Source organism: Salmo salar, chromosome 15 (genome assembly GCF_965601325.2).
Source record: "Salmo salar chromosome 15, fSalSal1, whole genome shotgun sequence".
In the NCBI taxonomy this organism is placed as follows: Eukaryota; Metazoa; Chordata; class Actinopteri; order Salmoniformes; family Salmonidae; genus Salmo; species Salmo salar.
In genome coordinates, this window is record NC_138305.1 from 58,182,279 (window position 1) to 58,202,901 (window position 20,623).

At 44.1% G+C, this 20,623-nt stretch overlaps 1 protein-coding gene across 2 annotated transcripts in view; it reads left to right on the forward strand.

Moving 5' to 3' along the window:
- Positions 1-20,623, forward strand: part of LOC106571563 (MAX gene-associated protein-like) — a 44,649-nt gene that overhangs the window by 23,886 nt on the left and 140 nt on the right. For both annotated transcript variants that reach the window (XM_014144753.3, XM_045695866.2), the window contains exons 10-14: positions 9,017-9,056; positions 18,843-19,084; positions 19,294-19,527; positions 19,741-20,014; positions 20,185-20,523. In XM_014144753.3, the coding sequence (XP_014000228.3) occupies positions 9,017-9,056; positions 18,843-19,084; positions 19,294-19,527; positions 19,741-20,014; positions 20,185-20,523 (1,129 nt within the window). The remainder of the gene's footprint in view (positions 1-9,016; positions 9,057-18,842; positions 19,085-19,293; positions 19,528-19,740; positions 20,015-20,184; positions 20,524-20,623) is intronic.

Genomic DNA, 20,623 nt, shown 5'->3' on the forward strand with positions numbered 1-20,623 from the left:
GATCGGAGGGTGAGGGCTAGGGCCATTCCCCCCAGAAATGTCCGGGAACTTGCAGGTGCCTTGGTGGAAGAGTGGGGTAACATCTCACAGCGAGAACTGGCAAATCTGGTGCAGTCCATGAGGAGGAGATGCACTGCAGTACTTAACCCCTGTGCGGCCTCGGACGGACATCCAGCAAAAAATCATATCGCCATTAGCATAACAACATTTAATTTCAAAAAAAATTCAATTTTTTTTTTCAAATTATATCATTTTATAGATACAACTCTCCTGAATCGAACCACGTTGTCAGATTTCAAAAAGGCTTTACAGCAAAAGCAAAACATTAGATTATGTTAGGAGTATATCGTAAAAGTAGCCACATAGCCATTTTCCGACCAACCACATGCATCACAAATAACCAAAAAACAGCTAAATGCAGCACTAACCTTTGACAATCTTCATCAGATGACACACCTAGGACATCATGTTACACAATACATGCATTCTTTTGTTCGATAAAGTTCATATTTATATATAAAAACAGCATTTTACATCGGTGCGTAACGTTGACTAACTATTTTCCCTCAAATGCATCCGATGAAACAGAGCTACAATTTACTAAATTACTATTCGAAAACATTTTTAAAATGTAATATTGTCATTCTAAGATTTATAGATGAATATCTCTTGAAAGCACCTGTAATGCCAGATTTAAAATTAACTTTACTGGGTAATCATACTTTGCGATGAAAGGGGATGCGATACTCTGAAAAATAGGCTAACGTTACAGGTCAGCGCCATCTTGGAACAATCGCATATCACATCTAGTCTTGTATACTATTGTCAATAATCCCTTACCTTTGGTTGTCTTCATCAGAAAGCACTTCCAGGGATCCCAGGTCCACAACAAATGTATTTTCGTTCGAAAAAATGACTCCTTTATGTTCCAAGAGCTTGTTCTTGTTAGCGCGTCTGAAGGCTGATCCAAATGCTTCGTCGGCCACGGGACAGCCATTTCGAGAAAATGCATTTTTTTCCCATTTAGGTTCGTTCAAACATGTCAAACATTGTATAACATAAATCTTCAGGGTGTTTTTCAACAAGAGAGCCAATAAGAATCGAGGGGGACGATTGCATTGTGTTTCAAAACGTTTCGAAAGGGGAGGGTAACCAGGGGCGCCGGCGTGATAATGGTGATGGCCCTCTCCGTGTGACCACGTTCCACAGCGTCTCATTCATTCAGTTTTAACAGTAGAAGGCTCAAACCACTTTGTGAAGACTGGGGACATCTAGTGGAAGCAATAGGAAGTGCTCAATGAACCATAGCTCACGGTGTGATTAATAGGCAACGTGATGAAGTTGAGTTCGCAATTCAGAATTCCACTTCCTGTTTCCATCTGTCTCGGGGTTTTGACTGCCATATGAGTTCTGTTATACTCACAGACACCATTCAAACAGTTTTAGAAACTTTAGGGTGTTTTCTATCCACAAGTATTAATTATATGCATATCCTAGCTTCTGAGTTTGAGTAGGAGGCCGTTTAAAATGGGCACGAATTTTTTTTCAAAAATCGCTTTAGCGCCCCCTATCCTAGGGGAACGCCAAGAGGTTAATGCAGCTGGTGGCCTCACCAGATACTGACTGACTTACTTTTGATTTTGACCCCCCCTTTGTTCAGGGACACATTATTCTATTTCTGTTAGTCACATGTCTGTGGAACTTGTTCAGTTTATGTCTCAGTTGTTGAATCTTGTTATGTTCATACAAACATTTACACGTTTTAAGTTTGCTGAAAATAAACGCAGTTGACAGCGAGAGGACGTTTCTTTTTTTGCTGAGTTTATTTTAGATTTTAGGTTCTTCAAAGTAGCCACCTTTTGCCTTGATGACTGCTTTCCACACTCTTTGCATTCTTTCAACCAGCTTCACCTGGAATGCTTTTCCAAAAGTCTTGAAGGAGTTCCCACATATGCTGTGCACTTGTTGGCTGCTTTTCCTTCACTCTGCGGTCCAACTCATCCCAAACCATCTCAATTGGGTTGAGGTCGGATGATTGTGGGGGCCAGGTCATCTAATACAGCACTCCATCACTCTTCTTCTTGGTCTAATAGTCCTTACACAGCCTGGAGGTGTGTTGGGTCATTGTCCTGTTGAAAAACAAATGATAGTCCAACTAAGCGCAAACTAGATGGGATGGTGTATTGCTGCAGAATGCTGTGGTAGCGATGCTGGTTAAGTGTGCCTTGAATTCTAAATAATTCACAGACCGTGTCACCAGCAAAGCACCGCCAAACCATCACACCGCTTTCTTCATGCTTCATGGTGGGAACCACACATGTGGAGATCATCCGTTCACCTACTCTGCGTCTCACAAAAACAGGGCGGTTGGAACCAAAAATCTCAAATTTGGACTCATCAGACCAAAGGACAGATTTCCACCGGTGTAATGTCAATTCTTTCTGTTTCTTGCCCCAAACAAGTCTCTTCTTCTTATTGGTGTCCTTTCAGTAGTGGTTTCTTTGCAGAAATTTTACAATGAAGGCCTGATACACACACAGTCTCCTCTGAACAGTTGATGTTGAGATGTGTCTGTTACTTGAACTCTGAAGCATTTATTTTGGTTGCAATTTCTGAGGCTGGTAACTCTAATGAACTTATACTCTGCAGCAGAGGTAACTCTGGGTCTTCCTTTCCTGTGGCGGTCCTCATGAGAGCCAGTTTCATCATAGCCCTTGATGGTTTTTGCGACTGCACTTGAAGAAACTTGCAAAGTTTTTGAATTTTTTTGGATTGACTGACCTTAATGTCTTAAAGTAATGATGGACTGTTGTTTGTCTTTGCTTATTTGATCTGTTCTTGCCATAATATGGACATGGTCTTTTACCAAATAGGGCTATCTTCTGTATACCACCCCTACCTTGTCACAACACAACTGATTGGCTCAAACGCATTAAGAAGGAAAGAAATTCCAGAAATTAACTTTTCACAATGCACACCTGTTAATTAAAATGCATTCCACGTGATTACCTCATGAAGCTGGTTGAGAAAATTCCAAGAGTGCAAAGCTGTTATCAAGTCAAAGGGTGGCTACTTTGAAGAACCTTAAATATAAAATATATTTTGATTTGTGTAACACTTTTTTGGTTACTACATGATTCCATATGTGTTTTTTCATAGTTTTGATGTCTTCCCTATTATTCTACAATGTACAAAATGGTAAGAATAAAGAAAAATGTTTGACCGGTACTGTATATATTTAGGGTTTAGTGCCAGAAATAAGGGGTTAAATAAATGTTGCCTGATCTTTCTTATACAGTATCTTTCAGATATAGGACAGACACTTAAGAACAAACTCCCCTTTTATGTAAAAAATGATTTTCTGTTCTATATAGTGAATCTGTTATTCAATGCTTTTGTATGGGCTAAAAGCAGTAAGGCCAAATACATTTTTTCATTAGTCGCTCATGGATTAAGGTGTTCATCTAGCCACTGGGGCAGACAAACATTTTACAATGTCTTTTAAAGAGGAGGACAAAGCGAATCTCAAGGTTACTTTCGTAACCACGGTTCTCTTATAATATGAGTGCAATATGTCATGGTGGGATTCGCTCGGAATCGCTAAGTCTCGTATCCCTGTAATGCTTACAGAAGTTCTTATGTCAAGTTTTATTGAAGTGTTGTGATTTCAGGTACACCTGGCACATCTAAAGTTTTTATTTTGGGGTGTTGCTATAGTGGTTCCCAAACTTTTTATAATCCCGTACCCCTTCAAACATTCAACCTCCAGCTGCATACCCCCTCAAGCACCAGGGTCACCGCACTCTGAAATGTGTGTTTTTGCCATCATTGTAAGCCTGCCACACACACTATACAATAGATTTATTAAACATAAGAATGAGTGTGAGTTTTTGTCACAACCTGGCTCATGGGAAGTGACAAATAGCTCTTATAGGACCAGGGCACAAATAATAATAATCAATACTTTTGCTCTTTATTTAACCATCTTACATATAAAACCTTATTTGTTCTTTGAAAATGGTGAATAACTCACCACATGTTAATGAGAAGGGTGTGCTGAAAGGATGCACATAACTCTGCAATGTTGGGTTGTATTGGATAGAGTCTCAGTCTTAAATCATTTTCCACACAAAGTCGGTGCCTGTATTTAGTTTTCATGTTAGTGAGGGCTGAGAATCCACTCTCACATAGGTTGTGGTTGCAAAGGACATCCGTGTCTTAACAGGGCGATTTACCAAGGCAGGATACTCTGAGCGCAGCCCAATCCAGAAATCTGGCAGTGACTTCAGAAGCGCTTCTTGCAATTTCGATGAGGCTTTCTTGTTCAGATAGCATTAAGTGGACTGGAGGCAGGGCGTGAAAGGGATAACGAATCCAGTTGTTTGTGTCATCTATTTCGGGAAAGTACCTGCGTAATTGCGCACCAAACTCACTCAGGTTTTTCGTTATATCACATTTGACATTGTCCGTAAGCTTGAGTTCATTTGTACACAAAAAAATCATACAATGATGGAAAGACCTGTGTGTTGTCCTTTAATGCAGACAGAGAAGAGCTCCAACTTATTAATCATAGCCTCAATTTTGTCCCGCACATTGAATATAGTTGCTGAGAGTCCCTATAATCCTAGATTCAGATCATTCAGGCGAGGGGGAAAAAATCACCTAGATAGGCCAGTCGTGTGAAAACCTTGTCATCATGCAAGCCATCAGACAAGTGAATATTATGGTCAGTAAAGAAAACTTTAAGCTCGTCTCTCAATTCAAAAACAATTGTCAATACTTTGCCCCTTGATAACCAGCGCACTTCGGTATGTTGTAAACGCGTGACATGGTCGCTGCCCATATCGTTGCATAGTGCAGAAAATATACGAGAGTTATGGGACCTTTGTCACGAGACTTTTCAATCCCAATGATAATAACTAACAGTCAATAAGCTTTGACCAATCCCCGAGGTTTGTAAGACCCTGGGTTTAATATAATTAGGCAAATACTCAACTTATGCAAAAGGTCTGTAAAGTTTATTCACGAGAACGTTCTAAAGTCAAAATACAAAGAACATGTCATTTTATAACTCACTCCCTCCCTGCTTACGCACATACCTACACACAAACAGTAGATAGCCTACGCACATACATACACACGAGCAGTAGGGGGGATGTATCCTTCCCCATTGTTCTCACCACAGTTTATCACTACCAAGCTGGCAGTTCAATTCCCCCGAGATTAGAGGGACCTTTGATGGGACTCCCCTTCCTGCCATAAGTTTCTCGGAGTTCTAGCCAGGTCAGGTTATACACAGTTTAATTGTTCTCTGTATTTTCTTAGTCACACACACATTTCTACTTGTCTCGACCAAACCTTATTAGACTGAAGTTTATCATTCTAATTCATTATACATGTTACAGAATCTTATAATTACTAATAGTTACGTTTGTCTAATTATTCATTATATATATATTACATAATGTCATAATTACGTTTCAGGGTGGAATTGTTTAGTCATTACCTTTAAACATATAAATTCCCTTATCAACCTTGCTTTAACAAAGTTAACAATTTTCACTGTAGTGTCCAAAACGTCTTTCAAGCTGTCAGGCAGTCCCTTGGCAGCAAGAGCCTCTCGGTGGATGCTGCAGTGTACCCAAGTGGCGTCGGGAGCAACTGCTTGCACGCGCGTTACCAGTCCACTGTGTCTCCCTGTCATGGCTATTGCGTCATCAGTACAGATACCAACATCAGCAGCAGCTACGTTTGGCTGCATACGGACCGCTAGTGTAATTCCCGAGAGAGAGTAGTAGCAGAGTAATGTGATTGGATGTTAATTATTTGTCTGGGCTACCTTTATTTGACATTGTGTTGTTATTTCGCTGAACACTAGATGGTTTAATTTTATTTTTGGCTACTCAGGCAAGAAAAAAAACTCACCCAAATGTATAGCCCCATTTGGAAAATATAAATGGACTGTTTGATTTTTAATTTTTTTTTTTTTTTTTATATACATTACCGTTCACAAGTTTGGGGTCACTTAGAAATGTCCTTGTTTTTGAAAGAAAAGCACATTTTTGGTCCATTTTTAAAATAACATCAAATTGATCAGAAATATAGTGTAGACATTGTTAATGTTGTAAATGACTATTGTAGCTGGAAACGGCTGATTTTTAATGGAATATCTACATAGGTGTACAGAGGCTCATTATCAGAAACCATCACCCCAGTGTTCCAATTGCACGTTGTGTTAGCCTTTTAAAATGATAAACTTGGATTAGCTAATTGATCATTAGAAAACCAATTTGCAATTATGTTAGCACAGCTGAAAACTGTTGTTCTGATTAAAGAAGCAATAAAACTGGCCTTCTTTAGACTAGCTGAGTATCTGGAGCATCAGCATTTGTGGGTTCGATTACAGGTTCAAAATGGCCAGAAACAAAGAACTTTCTTCTGAAACTTGTCAGTCTATTCTTGTTCTGAGAAATGACAGCTATTCCATGCGAGAAATTACCAAGAAACTGAAGATCTCGTACAACACTGTGTACTACCCCTTCACAGAACAGCGCAAACTAGCGCTAACCAGAATAGAAAGAGTGGGAGGCCCCGTTTCACAACTGAGCAAGAGGACAAGTACATTAGAGTGTCTAGTTTGAGAAACAGACGCCTCACAAGTCCTCAACTGGCAGCTTCATTAAATAGTACCCGCAAACACCAGTCTCAACGTCAACAGTGAAGAGGCAACTCTGGGATGCTGGCCTTCTAGGCAGAGGTCCAGTGTCTGTGTTCTTTTGCCCATCTTAGTCTTTTCTTTTCATTAGCCAGTCTGAGATATGGCTTTTCTTTGCCAATCTGCCTAGAAGGCCAGCATCCCGGAGTCGCCTCTTCACTGTTGACGTTGAGACTGGTGTTTGAAACTGGTGTTATGACCTACTTGTTGTGTGTATGTACTGACATGTATGTGTAACTGATAGATGCGCGCACACACACCCAAACACACTAAATGTTAATGTTTTTAAATGTATGTTAATCGTAAAGTCTTTTGTCTGTAATGTATTTTTCGTTATCTGTCGGATTCCGATAAAACTAGCAGTCGCCATTGGTGTCGGCTAATGGGGATCCTAATAAATCAAATTCAAATCTCGTAAGAACCAATGACGAGCATCTGTTGGAAGCAGACAATTCAAGTGGTGAATGAGGTGAGCCTCATCACCTTCTAAGGAGGCACTTGCCCGCCCTATGGTCTTTTTCGAGCATGCCTCTCTTTCTTGCGAGCAGGGAAATGCGGCGCAATCTCTCATATTTTCAGAGAACCAGGGTTTTGAAAGTAACCTTGAGTTCTCTTTTTCTAATACCCATTTTCAATATCTAACAGTGGGATATGGCCAATTCCCATATCGCAGACGTGCTCTCTGAAGCCAGAGAAGTGCCAACATAAGCAACCCTCAGAGGCTCCGATACTGAGAAAGTATTCGTCAATGAAGGTGCAGAGATAACCATTTGGGGAAAAACCTCATAACAGAATGAGGGAAGGCCCAATACGTGGTGTCTCAAATCTCTAAGAAGAGATGTCCTTAAACAGTGCCCAAAAGGTAGCCATTCCTCTGGTGGAGTGGGACCTCAGGCCCCTCCGAAGGCTGCCAGCTTTGCTATTCTATTATACACTGAGTGTACAAAAGATTAAGGACACCTTCCAAATATTGAGATGCATTCCCCATTTGCCCTCAGAATAGCCTCAATTCGTCAGGGCATGGACTCTACAAGGTGTTGAAATCGTTCCACAGGGATGCTGGCCAATGTTGACTCCAATGCTTCCCACAGTTGTATTAAGCTGGCTGGATGTCCTTTGGGTAGTGGACCATTCTTGATACACACAGGAAATTGTTGAGTGAAAAACCCAGCAGCGTTGCAGTTCTTGACACAAACCGGGCAGCCTGGCACCTACTACCATACCCCGTTCAAAGGTACTTAAATATTTTGTCTTGCCCATTCACACTCTCTCTGCATGGCACACATGTACAATCCATGTCTCAATTGTCTCAAGGGTTAAACATCCTTTTTTAACCTGTCTCCTCCCCTTCATCTACACTGATTTAAAGTGGATTTAACAAGTGACATAAGGGATCATAGCTTTCACCTGGATTTACCTGGTCAGTCTGTGTCATGGAAGGAGCAGGTGTCCTTAAATGTTTTGTACACTCCTTGTAATTCAATATAATAGCCTCCACTGACAAGATCATCGTTGAGGAGAGAGGGGCCTAACCTTGCAGGTGGGAGTCCAGGGAGCGAAGAGCTGGTTGCTTTGCCTAAATCTGTCTTTCTATCTAAGTAGTTACTGGACATAAACGGTGGAGATGTTCTTCCTCCGTGGAAGTGAAGGCGACGGGTGAAAAGCCAAAGGCTCTAAGGTGAGACTGCTTATGCTACCGTCTGGGCAAGTAGGGAATTCGTTCCGAGTTAGCTACTGTAGCAATCCTTATGCTACCGTATGTGCAGGTAGAAATGCTAGTGTGTGGTTAGCTTGCTTTTCAGCAAGCTTGCCAAGTTAATTTATGCTTTGCGGCGTGGGTTAACCCAGTCTCGATATCTAGCCGTGAAGCTAGGTAACGCGGGTAGAAAATTAATTCTACTCGAAGCTGAAACTTTCCTTTTGGTCAGTTGGTCAGTACAAAGGACGAGCTGAAAATCCTGCGTTCAATGGCGTAAGCACGGCACACCTGAGAACACTTAAGCAGGAAGACAGGGATCAAGTTGTCCTGAGGAGAGCTTCCAGAGAGTAGTTCTCTTTGCAAAGGAGAGGTGAGAATGACCAGAGGGTGGGCGAGTGGCTCCTTTATAAGGAGGTGAGAGGCTCACCTCGTTCACCACTCAACCCGTTTGTCTCCAACATTGGTTCTTCCGAGACAGTGATTCAGAGCGAATCCCATCGTGAGATATCGAAACAAGTATTTGGAAGATAACTATTCTGGTCATTTATAGGAGTTAGTCCCTCTCATTAATGTATAACTTATTGATTTTCCTGTCTTTGCAGAAAAAGATTGCTGCCATCCTCTCACCTCAAAGTAAACCAGGTAAGCGGGTACCTGAAACCAGAGTGCGAATTACGGGGGAGCCAGGAAGAGCTAAGCTCCCCTGAATAAGACATGAGCTCCTTTAAAGGCAACAAATGTAAAACTTTGAGATGCGCACTGACATCAAGACACATTCATCTCATCGGAGAAAGCATCTGAGTGCGCAAAACAGAGTCCCTCAGTATGTGCAGCCAATGTATCTGATGATGTCTGGACAAAAATAATATAACATGTCATACTCTTTTCGGACAGACAGCAAATTGAAGGAAACTGGTTAAAGGGTAACTCAACCCCAATTTTAGCCTTTGCCCAACCCCATCAAATAAAAAATAAATACATTCAGGTGAAAAGTCATGGGTGGGGGGGAATTGCTCATAAGTATTCATTTTGGGGTGTGTAAACGTAGTTGTACCTGATCCCAAAATGTTCTCACTAAAGCATACTTACCAGAAATACATTGGCACACTCTGATAACAAAATTATGTGCATTGCGAAACAAATAAGGCTCTGGACAGTTAGCTCAGTGGTAAGGTGTGGAGTTCCTGACATCTATTGCCACTTGTGGTGTAAATTTAAATTGGAATCCCCATGGGGCGCAGAAAAAAATCTTTAATGTGGACTCACATTTATTTCAGTATTGTGTTGGGAAGAAAAGTTCAATCATCACCTTAAATGAAGATTAGGGGCTCAATCCAACCTGCACTGCACGATTTACTAAGTAGCTCTTTTTCCAATGATCAAATAAACTCCGATTGGTCTTCAGTACTGTATAAAAACCATCAACTACTACCAGGGTGACCGCTCTCACAGGTATGCTTTCACTTTTCAGAATTAGAAGGATGAATATTGTAAAGAAAGGATTTGGAGAGAAAAAAAGACATCTGCCCCATGTGGGATTAGAACTAGCAGCTACTGAACTCTAAGCCTGCTGAACTGTTTTAGCGGTTGGGAAGAAAATACATGTTGACATGACCACCATATTCATCCATTTCTTGTTACGATGGATGTAGTTACGAATATAAACCGTATAATTGTTACGATGAGCCAAGTAGGGGAACCCAAGAGCAGACTCGGAAGAGGAAGCTGGGATGAATGCACAACAAGGTTTATTGATCAGAGAAATGGGGAGTGCAGAACCGGGGTAGCTCAGATGACTTGCAATAACCAGGAGTGTAGAGTGAGGTTGGAGTTGGCTGAGGGGAACAGGTCCTGAGGGGAATCCAAGGTAATGGTGGTGAGTGATATCCAGAGCAAGGTGGTTGGTAGTGAGATGTGGAACAGGAGCCAGAGAGAGCGGTAACTGCAAGGAGAGGTGTAAAAATGGTGAAAGGCAGGAAAACGAGCAAAGCAGAGCAACAGGCTCTTGAGAATAGACAAAAGGCTAGACTGATACTGACTGAGCAGAGATTACGATCTGGCAGAGTGGAGGTGGCAGAAAAGAGTATATGTAGAGGTCTTGATTTATGGGACGATTTGCAGCTGGTAGGGATCTGCTCTGACTCCAGCACACCTGTGTCCAACCACACCAAGAGAGAGATAATACAGGGGGAGAACTGCAAGTTAGGACGACACCAGATGGACACAGGGGGCATAGTGGGAGCAGATGTGACAGTACCCCCCCCCCCTCTACGGACGCCGCCTGGCGCACGACCCGGCTTGTCTGGGTGGGAGGTGTAAAAATCCTGTAAGAGGGAGGGATCCAGAATGTGACGGGCCACCCAGCTACGATCCTCAGGCCCGTTATCCTTCCCAGTCCACCAGATACTGCCACCCGCGGCCCCGACGGTGCACATCCAAGAGTCGCCAGACCGTATAGGCAGGATGGTTGTCGATAAGACGAGGGGGTGGAGGAGCAGCTGCAGGAGGGGACAAGGGACTGGAGCAGACTGGTTTGATTAATGATACATGGAACGTGGGGTGAATTTTGAGAGAGTCAAGGAGTTTTAGATGAACAGCAGAGGGGTTTATGACATGATCAATTTCAAAGGGGCCAATGAATTGGGGAGCTAGTTTTTTCGAAACCACTTTCAGAGGCAAGTCCTTCGAAGAAAGCCATACCCTTTGGCCTGGGGTGTAGAGTGGAGCTGCAGCTCGACGACGGTTAGCCTTGGATTGGGTCCTAGCGGAGGTACGAAGAAGGGCAGCCCGGCCCCTCCTCCAGGTGCGACGACAACGGCGCATGTGGTCCTGAATTGAGGGCACCACTACTTCAACCTCTAGGGCAGGGAACAAGGGAGGTTGATAACCCAGAGCACACTCAAAGGGAGACATACCTGATGAGGCGTTGATGAGGGTTTTGTGGGCATACTCCACCCAGGATAGCTGGGCACTTCAGGAGGAAGTGTTAGCTGAAGTAACACAGCGTATAGCAGTTTCCAACTCCTGGTTAGCCCGCTCGGTCTGACCATTGGTCTGGGGGTGATATCCAGACAAAAGGCTGACCTTAATACCCAGAGCTGTGCAGAAGGCTCTCCATACCTGGGATGTGAACTGGGGTCCTCTGTCAGAAACAATGTCACTGGGGATTCCATGCAGCTGCAAAACATGGGATACCAGCAGGTCCGCAGTCTCCCTGGAGGACAGAAGCTTGGAGAGGGGAATGAAGTGAGCCGCTTTAGAAAATCGGTCAATAATAGTGAGGATGACTGACTTACCATTTGATGGGGGAAGCCCAGTGACAAAGTCCAAAGCTATGTGTGACCAGGGGCGACTAGGTATGGGAAGAGGACGAAGCAGACCAGATGTAGGTTTGGTGGAGTTTTTTTCCCAGGCACAGACTGAGCAGGATGATATGAATTCCCGAGTGTCTCTCTCCATGGTGGGCCACCAAAATCGCTGACTCAGGAAGGCGACTGTCCGGTTCATGCCAGGGTGACAGGTGAGGTGAGTAGAATGGGCCCATTGAAGATCAGAACAAACTGAATCTGGCACAAGAGCCTTACATGGGCCATTTCTAGGTTCAGCTGAGCCTGACGAACACGAAACTCAATTTCCCAGGAGACAGCAGCAACGATGCTGGAGGATGGCCTTATGGTCTCCGGCTCGGAACTCTTGTTGTCTGCGGTGAACTGACGAGAGAGGGCATCAGGCTTGGTATTCTTAGATCCAGGGCGATAAGTGAGTGTGAAGTTGAACCTTCCAAAAAACAATGCCCACCTGGCTTGCCGAGAGTTGAGACGGTTGGCGGTCTGGATGTAGGCTAGAATTTTATGATCCGTCCACACAATGAAGGGAAGTGCTGAACCCTCTAACCAGTGACGCCACTCCTCAAGAGCCAGCTTAACCACCAAGAGTTCCCAGTTGCCTACGTCAATTTCTCTGCAGGTGAGAGCTTGCGGGAGAAGGCACAAGGATGGAGCTTCTGAACCGCAGGAGAACGTTGAGACTGAACTGCACCTACCCCGGTGTCGGAAGCGTCCACCTTCGAGGACAAATTGGAGTTCTGGGTCTGACTGGGTAAGGATTGGAGCAGAAGTGAAGCGGTGCTTGAGTTCCCGGAATGTTGCCTCGGGGAACCAATGGAATGGAGGTTGAGGTGAGAGGAGCTGCCAAACGACTGTAGTCACGGATGAATCGTCTATAAAAATTGGCAAACCCCAGAAAACGTTGTAACTGCTTCAGATTCGCAGGCACAGGCCACTCTGTGACTGCCCTAACCTTGGCAGGGTCCATTCGTAGCTGTCCTTGAGCAATAATGGAACCCAAGAAGGACACAGAGGAAACGTGTCTCACATTTCTCAGCCTTGACAAATAGATTATTCTCCAATAGCCTTTGGAGAACTTGGTGGACATGTTGCTTGTGAGCCTCAATGTCCTTCGAAAGAATAAGAATGTCATCCACATAGACAAAAACAAAACACCCAATGACATCCCTCAGGACATCATTCACCAGGCCCTGAAAAACAGCTCCGGCGTTAGTGAGGCCAAAAGGCATAACTAGGTACTCAAAATGTCCAAGTGGTGTGTAGAACGCCGTTTTCCACTCGTCTCCCTCTCTGCGGGCAAGGTGGTAGGCATTCCGGAGGTCCAGTTTAGTAAATACTGTGGCAGCATGGAGGGGGCAAAAGCAGAACTGATAAGTGGCAAGGGATACTTATTCCTGACGGTGATACTATTCAACCCACGGAAGTCTATGCATGGCCTCAGTGACCCGTCCTTCTTGACAAAGAAGAATCCAGCTCCCACCGGAGAAGAAGGCCTGACGTGTCCAACAGCCAGGGAGTCCTGGATGTATTCCTCCATGGCTTCTTGCTCGGGGCGAGAGAGGTTATACAACCTGCTACTAGGGAGAGGAGCTCCAGGCTGAAGCTCGATAGCACAGTCGTAAGGCCGATGAGGCGGCAGAGATGGGGTGTGGTGCTTGCTGAATACAGGAGCTAGACCGTGATATTCTGGAGGAACAGAAGACAGGTCTGGGGATTCTGGAATGGACTGGGGTGCTGACAAGGCAGGAGGAAGGGCAGAATGTAGACAATTCGAATGGCAAAATGTACTCCAAGTCATGACCCTTCCGGTAGACCAGTCAATCTGTGGGTTGTGTAGCTTTAACCTGTTAGGGCTAGGGGGCAGTATTGACACGGCTGGATAAAAAAAACGTACCCGATTTAATCTGGGTACTACTCCTGCCCAGTAACTAGAATATGCATATAATTATTGGCTTTGGATAGGAAACACTCCAACGTTTCTAAAACTGTTTGAATGGTGTCTGTGAGTATAACAGAACTCAAATGGCAGGTCAAAACCTGAGAGATTCCTTTACAGGAAGTGGCCTGTCTGACCATTTATTGTCTTTCTTTGACATCTCATTCCATTACAAAGGATCTCTGCGGTAACGTGACACTTCCCACGGCTCCAATTGGCTCTCAGAGCCCGGGAAAAACCTGAATGTCGTCATTCCAGCCCCAGGCTGAAACACATTATCGCCTTTCTCAAGTGGCCGATCAAGGGACTGTGGGCTTAGGCGCGTGCACTGGCCGCCCCCGTCTTTGTGATTTTTCCTCTGTTTACCGAAAAGGAGATTCCCGGTCGGAATATTATCGCTTTTTTACGAGATAAATTGCATAAAAATTGATTTTAACCTCTATGGGCTAGGTGGGACGCTTGCGTCCCACCTACGTAACAGCCACTGCCAGCCTGTGGCGCGATTTTCAAAACCATAAAAATCCTATTACTTCAATTTCTCAAACATATGACTATTTTACAGCCATTTAAAGACAAGACTCTCGTTAATCTAACCACACTGTCCGATTTCAAAAAGGCTTTACAACGAAAGCAAAACATTAGATTATGTCAGCAGAGTACCAAGCCAGAAATAATCAGACACCCATTTTTCAAGCCAGCATATAATGTCACCAAAACCCAGAAGACAGCTAAATGCAGCACTCACCTTTGATGATCTTCATCAGATGACAACCCTAGGACATTATGTTATACAATACATGCATGTTTTGTTCAATCAAGTTCATATTTATATCAAAAACCAGCTTTTTACATTAGCATGTGACGTTCAGAACTAGCATACCCCCCGCAAACTTCCGGGGAATTCGCTAACATTTTACTAAATTACTCACGATAAACGTTCACAAAAAGCATAACAATTATTTTAAGAATTATAGATACAGACCTCCTCTATGCACTCGATATGTCCGATTTTAAAATAGCTTTTTGGTGAAAGCACATTTTGCAATATTCTAAGTACATAGCCCAGGCATCACGGGCTAGCTATTTAGACACCCGGCAAGTTTAGCACTCACCATAATCATATTTACTATTATAAAAGTTTGATTACCTTTTGTTGTCTTCGTCAGAATGCACACCCAGGACTGCTACTTCAATAACAAATGTTGGTTTGGTCCAAAATAATCCATCGTTATATCCGAATAGCGGCGTTTTGTTCTTGCGTTCCAGACACTATCCGAAATAGTAAAGAAGTGTCACGCGCATGGCGCAATTCGTGACAATAAAATTCTAAATATTCCATTACCGTACTTCGAAGCATGTCAACCGCTGTTTAAAATCAATTTTTACGACATTTTTCTCGTAGAAAAGCGATAATATTCCGACAGGGAATCTCCTTTTCGGCAAACAGAGGAAAAAATCCCAAAGGCGGGGGCGGTCGGGGTCACGAGCATAAGCCCAGTGTCCCTTGATCGGCCACTTGAGAAAGGCGATAATGTGTTTCAGCCTGGGGCTGGAATGACGACATTCTGTTTTTTCCCGGGCTCTGAGCGCCTATGGACGACGTGGGAAGTGTCACGTTAGAGCAGAGATCCTTAGTAAATGATAGAGATGGAAAAGAAGTTCAAGAAATGGTCAGACAGGCCACTTCCTGTAAAGGAATCTCTCAGGTTTTGACCTGCCATTTGAGTTCTGTTATACTCACAGACACCATTCAAACAGTTTTAGAAAATTTAGGGTGTTTTCCATCCATATGTAATAAGTATATGCATATTCTAGTTACTGGGTAGGAGTGGTAACCAGATTAAATCGGGTATGTTTTTTATCCAGCCGTGTCAATACTGCCCCCTAGCCCTAACAGGTTAAACAGCGGTTGACATGCTTCGAAGTACGTAATGGAATATTTAGACATTTTTTGTCACGAATTGCGCCATGCGCACGACCCTGATTTACCATTTCGGATAGTTTCTGGAACGCACGAACAAAACGCCGCTATTTGGATATAACGATGGATTATTTGGGACCAAACCAACATTTGTTATTGAAGTAGCAGTCCTGGGAGTGCATTCTGACGAAGACAACAAAGGTAATAACATTTTTGTTATAGTAAATCTGATTTTGGTGAAGGCTAAACTTGCCGGGTGTCTAAATAGCTAGCCCGTGATGGCTGGGCTATGTACTTAGAATATTGCAAAATGTGCTTTCACCAAAAAGCTATTTTAACCTCTTACATCTAGACGTTCCGCTAGCGGAACACCTGCTCCTATATCCAATGATAGGCGTGGCGCGAATTACAAATTCCTCAAAAATACAAAAACTTCAATTTTTCAAACATAGCTGTAAAATAGTCATATGTTTGAGAAATTGAAGTAATAGGATTTTTAAGGCATTTGAAAATCGCGCCACAGGATTCAACTGGCTGTTACGTAGGTGGGATGAATTCGTCCCGCCTGCCCTAGAGAGGTTAACCATGGATGGCCCAGAACCAGAGCTGAGTGAGAACAGTCGATCTTTTCCTGGTGATTACCAGAGACGCAGGGTAACAGGAACAGTTCTCTCCAAAACACGGAAGAGTAGCTTTCCATTGAGAGCGTTGGCCTCCAGAGGTGAATCAAGCATGACAGTGTCCAGGCCTAACTGCTTAACAACCCCTCGGTCCAGAAAACTCTCATCTCCGCCTGAATCGATGAGAGCAGACAGAGGAAAAGCCTGCTCTGCCACACAAGGTTGGCCTCAAGCAGGGGTCTGGGAGATGATGGGCAGGCAATTTGGCTCAACAGTATTTCCCCCACTACTGCTGAGCCCACTCTTTTGCTGGACGCAGGGTACAAGTGGAGACCAGGTGACCAACCTGGCCACAATACAGACAGCTCCTAGTACTGATACGCCGCTGCCTCTCCTCTGGAGATAGACGAGTCCGGCCGAGCTGCATGGGTTCAGGATTGGGACCTGCCTGGTGATGTGATGCAGTCGGAGAAATTGAGCAAGGCACAGAAGCAGACATTATGGGACATGCAACCCTACCTCCCCAACACTCACGGAGACAGTTGTCAATGCGGATAGTGAAAGAAATTAGTTTGTCAAGTCCATCAGGCTCCTCTCTAGATACAAATTCGTCCTTGAGGGTCTCAGTGAGTGAGTTCCGGAATGCTCCCTGAAGGGCCTCGTCATTCCAGCCGCTCTCTGCGGCGAGGGTGTGGAACTCACATGCCATCTCAGCCACACTCTGAGAACCCTGGCGAAGGGACAGAAGTCGTTTAGCAGCATTCTTTCCACAGATTGGGTGGTCAAAGACCTTCCTCATCTCATCTGTGAATCCACTGTAGGAGAAGCAGATAGTTGACTGTCTCTCCAAAACCGCAGTGGCCCAGGAGAGCGCTGCTCCCCGAAGGCAGCCAATCAAAAAAAAACATTTTGGCGCATTCACTAGCATAAGAGTAGGGCTGTTGCTCAAACACTAGTGAACATTGTACAAGAAAGGCTCTGCAAAGCGCAAGATTCGTCCCGTGTGTTATTTATTCAAGGTACTCTTCACTCTTTTGTTTGGGTTTCAACCCTGTGTTTTTGTTACGTGTTCGTTTGGTCTTCGTCCCCTTGCCTTTACACGGCACGCCGTAATTTGGGCTGAATAAAAAACCCTATTAAGCATTCCTGTGTCTGTCTCCCGATCCTTCATGCCAACGTGACACCTACATGTTTTTTTGTCTTTGTAAAAGCACAGATGGGTATGAAATAACCAGTAAAACATTGAATTTGGTCATGTGGAAATGTGCCTTACTGCCTTTTGAATTTTGTGTAACGTCAGTAGTCTGGTCAAGGATGCAAAATATTTTGGCACACTCCACTTACCAAGACCATTGGCTTCTTCCTTGCTGAGCGTCCTTTCAGGTTATGTCGATATAGGACTCGTTTTACTGTGGATATAGTTACTTTTGTACCTGTTACCTCCATCATCTTCACAAGGTCCTTTGCTGTTCTTTTGGGATTGATTTGCACTTTTCGCACCAAAGTATGTTCAGCTCTAGGAGACCGAATGCATCTCCTTTCTGAGCGGTATGACGGCTGCGTGGTCCCATGGTGTTTATACTTGCGTGCTATTATTTGTACAGATGAACATGGTACCTTCAGGCATTTGGAAATTGCTCCCAAGGATGAACCAGACTTGTGGAGGTGTACAATTCTTTTGCGGAGGTCTTGGCTGATTTTTATTTTTATTTTCCCATGATGTCAAGCAAAGAGGCACTGAGTTTGAAGGTAGGCCTTGAAATACATCCACAGGTACACCTCAAATGATGTCAATTAGCCCATCAAAAGCTTCTAAAGCCATGACATAATTTTCTGGAATTGTCTAAGCTGTTTAAAGGCAGTCAACTTCATGTGTGTAAAGTTCTGACCCACTGGAATTGTGATGCAGTGAATTATAGGTAAAATAATCTGTCTGTAAACAATTGTTGGAAAAATTACTTATGTCATGCACAAAGTAGATGTCCTAACCGACTTGCCAAAACTATAGTTTGTTAACAAGAAATTTGTGGATTGGTTGAAAAACAAGTTTTAACGACGCCAACCTAAGTGTATGTAAACTTCCGACTTCAAATGTATCTTGGTTGTAAAATTGAGAGCTGAGCAAGCCTTCTGGTACAGGGGCGGGCAGACACTTTCATTCATCATTCATTACTGTTTGACCCAACAACAACAAAAAATAGGACGTTTTTGAGTGGGGTGACCATATGGAATGTGCTGCTCGCACTGATGCGACCAATGAAACATTAAACTTGCGCAGCCAAGTCAAAGGGTCACAAAATGTTACAAAATGTTCGCAGTCTGGAGCCCTGGGCTTAATGACAATCACTGAATGATATTACGCTTGTTCTTTACATTCATCAAATGGCACATGCACAGTGCACTGGATGCTGGAATTATTTTGGATTGGACGAACGTGCGCAGCCGCAGGTAGCCTACTTTTTGACCACTTGCATCCAATAGAGGCTCCCCGAGAGGCACAGTATAATTCACACTGCCCGAAACCCTTTCTGCCAGGCGTGCCAGCATACAATGTTACATTCTGGTTGACTCCTAACCCTCAACCTGTGACCTCTGACCCTGTAGTTGTACCAAGGAAGAGTCCTCCCACCCAGGCCAAGAAGCCTAAAGGTCCTCCTGAGCCCACCATAGAGCTGGAGATCCAGTCAGAGTGTAACTGGGACCAGCATCGGAAACTGGTCCTGGGGGTTCTGTGTCGACGCATGACCCAGAACCGTCTGTCCGAACCCTTCAACATCGGCCGCTACCACGTCCACCTCCTCTCCAACACACACACATGCAAGGCCGAGGGCAACATCACATTCAAGGTAGGTGGATAATATCCATTAGAATAAAGTGTTTTAGAAACATGTAGTTTCTGTTTCTGTCTTAAAGAAGCAATTACTTGGACCAACTCATGCTGCCATACAGATAATGTTCAAAAATGCATAACTCCATCACTACATAGAATCTCAATCAGTGACGATTCAATGCTCATAAGTGTTTGATTTATCATCATCCACTTCCTTACTTCAAGGTGTGCATCAGTAAGGCTAAAGACAACAATACTGATTATATTGACGAATCCGATAGTGGAGTCACAGATGACAATGATGAAGATGAGAAGGAGGAAGAGGGCATCCCTAAGCCAGAGCCTGAGAAGCCGGAGATGCAAGTCGCCGTGACTCGCTTTCTAACTGGAGTGTTGCCAGCAGGCAGACTGAGAGCCAGGAAGAAACAACCAGCCTGCCCTGCTGTAGGACTCATCCAGGTGGGCTTATTATGTTCACTTTACCTTGATTTTAGTCTTGTAGCTAGACATAAAAAATAAATAATAATGACCTAGCATAAAGTGTAGTTTGTAGTGGTTTTATTGTCATTGAGGACCTCCAAATTGTAATTTAAACATTTTGGCTATGTTTTGTGAAAAGCTCAATCCTCCACATTTCTTTATGTTTGTTTATCTTTCTTTATTCCTCCCCAGGTGAACGGTAAATCATACTCCCAGGCCCGGCTGCTGCTGGGGCAGATGGGAGCTCTGCACCCAACCAATCGACTGGCTGCGTTCGTCACCGGAAGGTTGCGCTCTGTAGCAAAGGCCCCTCGGAAGGCCCCTCAAATGCCTCTCTCCTGCTCACCCAGGTTGAAGAAAACACCTGTGGGCGCTGGGGGCTTAAAGACAGCAGGCACTGCTGTTACTCCTTTAGGCGGTAGTAGGGTTACATCTATGGCCCAGAAAGTATTCCAGACAGCAGCAGGTAAGAGGGAATAGAGGCTTGAGGTAGACGTTTTAACCTTACTTCAACACTTGTAAATGTTTTATTGTGTTAAATATGATGTAATTAGACAGTTGAGTAACCGAAGCCTGATTGTTCAAGGACGGCTAAAGTTCTTTATGTATTCTCTCATAAAAGTTATCTTTCTCCAGGGAAGAACAAGCTTCCTCCCTACAAACCACCATGGTCCCTAGGTATCACCAAATCTAAAGGAAAAACCTCCACTAGTCAAACCACCACCACCACAGACCCTAAAGACCCAGCCGGCTCTCACCTGCTGCTGATCCCCATGGCCCCTCCTCCTGCCCCAGACACCTCCCCAGGCTCTCGTCCTGGTGTGGTGCCCCCTGCAGGGAAGAAGATGCTACTACAGACAGTCGCTTCCTCCCAGGGCTGTAAAACATATCATCAGACCAACGGACAGCTGATAAAACCGGTACCTCTGAATCAGATATGTCACATAAAGGCCAAGAATAAAAAAAAGACCCCTGGTGAGTTCATGTATTCATGCATGTGTATACACACACACACACACACACACACACACACACACACACACACACACACACACACGCGCACACAGCCTCAACG